Source organism: Mandrillus leucophaeus, unplaced genomic scaffold (assembly GCF_000951045.1).
Source record: "Mandrillus leucophaeus isolate KB7577 unplaced genomic scaffold, Mleu.le_1.0 Scaffold2, whole genome shotgun sequence".
Taxonomy (NCBI): domain Eukaryota; kingdom Metazoa; phylum Chordata; class Mammalia; order Primates; family Cercopithecidae; genus Mandrillus; species Mandrillus leucophaeus.
This window is the reverse complement of record NW_012102031.1, coordinates 11,870,670-11,875,533: the sequence shown is the minus strand read 5'-3', so window position 1 is coordinate 11,875,533 and position 4,864 is coordinate 11,870,670. Positions and strand designations below refer to the sequence as shown.

Genomic DNA, 4,864 nt, shown 5'->3' with positions numbered 1-4,864 from the left:
CCTGAACACCCCCACCTTCCACAGCTAAACCCCCCCCCCACCTTCCACACCTAAACTCCCCACCTTCTACACCTAACCTCTCCCACCTTCTACACTTACACCTCTCCCACCTTCTACACCTGTCAGAGTGTTCCTCCAGGGATTCCCAAATGTTCCCTCTCTGAATTCCTCTTTCCCTTTCTTTCAAAACACTCTGTATTCCAGTGACTTGGGGGCCCCTGGAGGGCAAGGGTATGCTTTTCCTATTTGTGTTTCCTTCTATAATGCCTAGCAAGATGCCTGCCTAGAGTACTTTCATATGTAGCTTTTGCATAGGGTGGAGCTTTAAGTGCCACTGTGGCTCTAAACGACACATCAGCCCACCCATAAGGTCCATCTCAGAAAGAGCTAGAAAAGTGTCCATCTTCCTCAGCCCCTAGACTGTGACCTACAGCGCCTCCTTCATCTTCCTCAGCCCCTAGGCTGTGACCTACAGCTCCTCCTTCATCTTCTTCGGGGCAGGTGGAGATGATTATATCCCCTCCCCAGGGATAGGAGCACCCTGCCCTTACTGCATTTCTGGCTTGCATTCTCCCTGAGTGGACAGCCAGGTGGCCAGGAACCATGTGGTTACACTGCCTTTTTATAATAAAAAATAAAGTTCTTTCCTGGTGACCTAAGAAAGAAATGAGGTAAAAAAAATTACTTTGGTCAGGCTGATCCATGCTAAGGAAATCAATAGCTTTAATTAGAAAGTAGGGAGAAAGCAGGCTGGGTGCGGTAGCTTACACCTGTAGTCCCAGCACTTTGGGAGACCGAGGCAGGCGGATCACCTGAGGTCAGCAGTTCAAGACCAGCCTGGCCAAAATGGTGAAACCCTGTCTCTACTAAAAATACAAAATTTAGCCGGTCGTGGTGGCGCATGCCTGTAATCCCAGCTACTCAGGAGGCTGGACACACGAGAATTGCTTGAACCCGGGAGGTAGAGGTCGCTCCACCTCCTCATCATATAATCAGCCTGTAGATAGGCAGCTTACAGTGCGTAGTAGCCTACCCATTTAGTTTGCATATTTGACTTCATATATTCTTCGGTGAAAAATTATGGAATGCAGATTATGTAGAGGATGCGACACAGCACCTCCCCAAGGAACTCAGTCCAGGAAAGAAGACAGGCATTTTCCCATCTTTAGTTCTGCCTACATCACTGTCTTCATTACATAAACCTCTCAGACTTAGAGGGCAGGAGCCACATCTGTTACCACGTCCTTTACAGCTCTTAGCAGGTAGAACTGTAATAAATGTGCCTTATGGAAATAGAAAAACCAGGAATAGAACAAGCCATAGATGAAAAATGGCTCCTCCTGCCCATTTCCAGAGCACAGTGAAGCAGAGAGCCCTAGCTTGGCGTTTCTCTTTTTTTTTTTTTTTGAGATGGAGTCTCACCCTGTTGCCAAGGCTGGAGTACAATGGCATGATCTCAGCTCACGGCAACCTCTGCCTCCCGGATTCAAGTGATTCTCCTGGCTACTACCAGGACAATCCTGGTTAATCCTGGCTAATACAAAAATAAGCCAGGCGTGGTGACACATGCCTGTAATCCCAGCTACTCAGGAGGCTGAGGCAGGAGAATCACTTGAACCAGGAGGCGGAGGTTGCAGTGAGCCAAGATCATGCCATTGCACTCCAGTCTGGGCAACAGTGCAACAACTCCCTTTCACCAAAAAAAAAAAAAAAAAAAAAAAGATAAGGCCTTTCCCTGGAGGAATGGATAGCCTCAAGTATGCGGGTGGGTATGTGTGGCCTGTCAGGACATGAGGTAGATTCCAGTGAGAGGCCCAGGATGGGATGGGGGAGAACGTTCAGTGGGAAGGTCTGCTGGGATGGGTAGGGAACATGGTAGGAGGGACAGGCTATCTGGGCAGAGATGAAGGCTGGATGAAGAGTGCAGCCGGTGGGAAGGTTTTCATTCAGTATGGTGGTGGTGACATGGTGGACCTCGGAGATGACAGGCTGCTAGGTGTGAGGAGGTCTGGTGAGCCATGGTGTTGCAAGAGGTAGAGGTCAAAAAGTGGTGAGGGTGAGGACAAAAGCAGCCTGCATGTGCAATCTAGAAAGATATCTTTCCAGATCTCTGTGTCTCAGGCTGTCCGAGAGTCCTATCAGCTACATTCTCTTCCCTTGCCCCTTTAACTAAGGAGGCGCTGATCAGCATGTCTTTGTGTCCTTTCCTAGGTTTGGGTTTGTACAAGATAAATATTCTGCCTCTGCTTTTAACTTCCCTGCTGAGAACAAGCCTCAGTACATCCACGTTACAGGTAAGGGGCTACGGGCAGAGTTGGACAGGTGGGTCCACATCCCTTTCCTTGCACCAAACCTGTGGCTGCAGAACCACCTCAGCAGGCTCCAGGAGCCCTCCTGGTGGCTGCCACACAGGCGCTCCCCTTTCTCTTCAGGAACAGTGTTTCTGCAGCTGCCCTATTCCAAGCGCAAGTTCTCAGGGCAGCAGCGGCGGCGGCGGAACTCCACCAGCTCCACCAACCAGAACATGTTCTGCGAGGAGCGGGTCGGCTACAACTGGGCCTACAACACCATGCTAACCAAGACATGGCGCTCCAGTGCCACAGGGGATGAAAAGTTTGCTGATCGGCTGCTGAAGGACTTCACAGACTTCTGCATCAACCGTGACAACCGTCTGGTCATGTTCTGGACAAGTTGCCTGGAGAAGATGCATGCCAGTGCCCCGTGAGGCCAGGGTTAGAAGGCTGTGCCTGTGCTGAGGGAAGGTGGGTGAGCCGCTGCCCTCAAACCCAGGGTGGAGGAGGATTCCAGGCAGGCTCTAGGAGTCAGGTGTCCATTTGCTACTGTCAGTGAGTGGGGGCCAATTTTTTTTTTTTTTTGGCCCCCACAACAAATCTTCTACTCTAGAAGAAAGACTTTGGAAGCAGCTGCTGCTGCTGCCGCCACTCCTGTCAGCAAGTGCTCAGAGCAGGTGGGAGGCACAGATTGTCCGTGGGAGGGCTCCAGTGTCTGGGAAGAGGGCAGGCAGCCCCCATGAATGTCCTCAGAAGTGGGTGGCTCCTGGTGGCATTCTTTTCCTTCACCATCTATAGGATATTAGGGGCAGAATCTGCCACTTCCTGCCCGGGAGTGTGCACAGATGTAAGATAATTTTGTGAAATAATGTACCATAGACTCTCACCTACTGTATATACCTGTACATACCAGAAGCAAATAAAAAGCTCCACGTGCATCATCTCTGTCCCCACCCAGTTCCCCACAGAAGCAGTCCCATCCTGAGCTGGGCAGTTGTGCCAGGTGGCCGGGGTCATGGCAGTCAATGAAGAGGCCACAGATGGTGAGAGGGCTTCAGAATTCACTGGCTTAGGGAGTTTGGCTATGAGTTTATTGAGAGATTTCTTTCATAGGCTGCTAGGCCGGAGCAAGGATGGTTCCAGTGAGGACAGTGAGCAGGCAGGATAACTTACAAGGTAACTGTAGGCTCATGCTGTCAGAATGAATCTTGCTAAATGGGGTGAGCCCAGCTCTGGGATGCAGATATGATGGCATTCTGAAAAAAATCAAAGGAAACCTTTGTAGACTCTAAGTTAGGTTTTTGTTTTGTTTTTTTTTTTTAAGACAAAATTTTCACTCTTGTTGCCCAGGCTGGAGTGCAATGGTGTGATCTGAGCTCACTACAACCTCTGCCTCCTGGGTTCAAGCGATTCTCCTGCCTCGGCCTCCCAAGTAGCTGGGATTACAGGCACCTGCCACCATACCAGGCTAATTTTTTGTATTTTAAGTAGAGATGGGGTTTCACCATGTTGGCTAGGCTGGTCTTGAACTCCTCATCTCAGGCGATCCACTCACCTCAGCCTCCCCAAGTGCTGGGATTACAGGTGTGAGCCACCATGCCCAGCCTAGCTTAGGTTTGCTGAGATAAGACTCAGCATGGTGCTTCTACCTCAGCACCCTGCCTTAAGCTACTCAGGGCAGTTTGGGGGCTGTGGGTCAGAGGGGAGAATCCGACAGTGGCTGCCACTTCTTGCTGTGCCATCTCACCACGTGGAGTTCATCACAAGTCCTGTTGATTTGCCTCCTCAGTAGCTTTGCATCCATTCTCTTCTTCCCAGGCCCTGAGCTGCCACTCAGTCCAGCCTTCCTTTGTCTTTCTCTTAGATCTCCAGGAAAACCTTGTAGTTTGTCTCTGCTTTCACTCCACTTGTCAGTCAGTCTTTTTATAAAACCACTGTGATTTTGCCACCACTTAACTAGAACTTTTTGGTGACTTAAACTTCAAAAATCTTAGATGCAGCCTACATGGTCCTGCACAATCTGGTCCTGTGGGCTGTTCGTACAGCCACCCTGGCCATCACACATTCCCTGGAACATCACAAACTGTACCAGCTCAGATGCTTTGCACTTGCTGTTCCCTCTGTTCCATCTGCCTAGAACATTCCTCCCTCCATGCCTGCTCTGTCTCACTAACTCCTGGTGGTCAGCCATCAGCTCTTAGCTCAAATGTCACTTCTCCAGAGAAGCAGAGTTGGTGGCCCTGTTACATCCGCCCACAGCACCTTGTACTTCTCCAGCATGGTGCTCAACACGTTTATACTCTACCATGGCAGAAGCTTCTCTCTTTTTTTTTTTTTTTTTGAGATAGAGTCTGGCTCTGTCACCCAGGCTGAAATGCAGTGGTGCGGTCTCAGCTCACTGCAGCCTCCACCTCCCAGGTGCGAGTGATTCTCCTATCTCAGCCCGTGAGTAACTGGGATACAGGGGCCTGTGACAGAACCCAACTAATTTTCCTATTTTTAGTAGACACAGGGTTTTGCCATGTTTGCCAGGCTGATCTCGAACTCCTGACCTCAGGTGATCCACCCGCCTC

At 50.2% G+C, this 4,864-nt stretch overlaps 1 protein-coding gene across 4 annotated transcripts in view; it reads left to right on the top strand.

The window, feature by feature from the left end:
• The window catches only part of DEPDC5 (DEP domain containing 5), a 166,880-nt gene extending 163,648 nt beyond the window's left edge, over positions 1–3,232 (top strand). For all 4 annotated transcript variants that reach the window (XR_001005987.1, XM_011979007.1, XM_011979006.1 and 1 more), the window contains 2 exons: positions 2,212–2,294; positions 2,433–3,232. Coding sequence is in view for 3 of the 4 variants with exons in the window: in XM_011979007.1 (XP_011834397.1) it covers positions 2,212–2,294; positions 2,433–2,725 (376 nt within the window). In the remaining variant the exon portion in view is untranslated. The remainder of the gene's footprint in view (positions 1–2,211; positions 2,295–2,432) is intronic.
• The last annotated feature ends 1,632 nt before the right edge of the window (positions 3,233–4,864 follow it).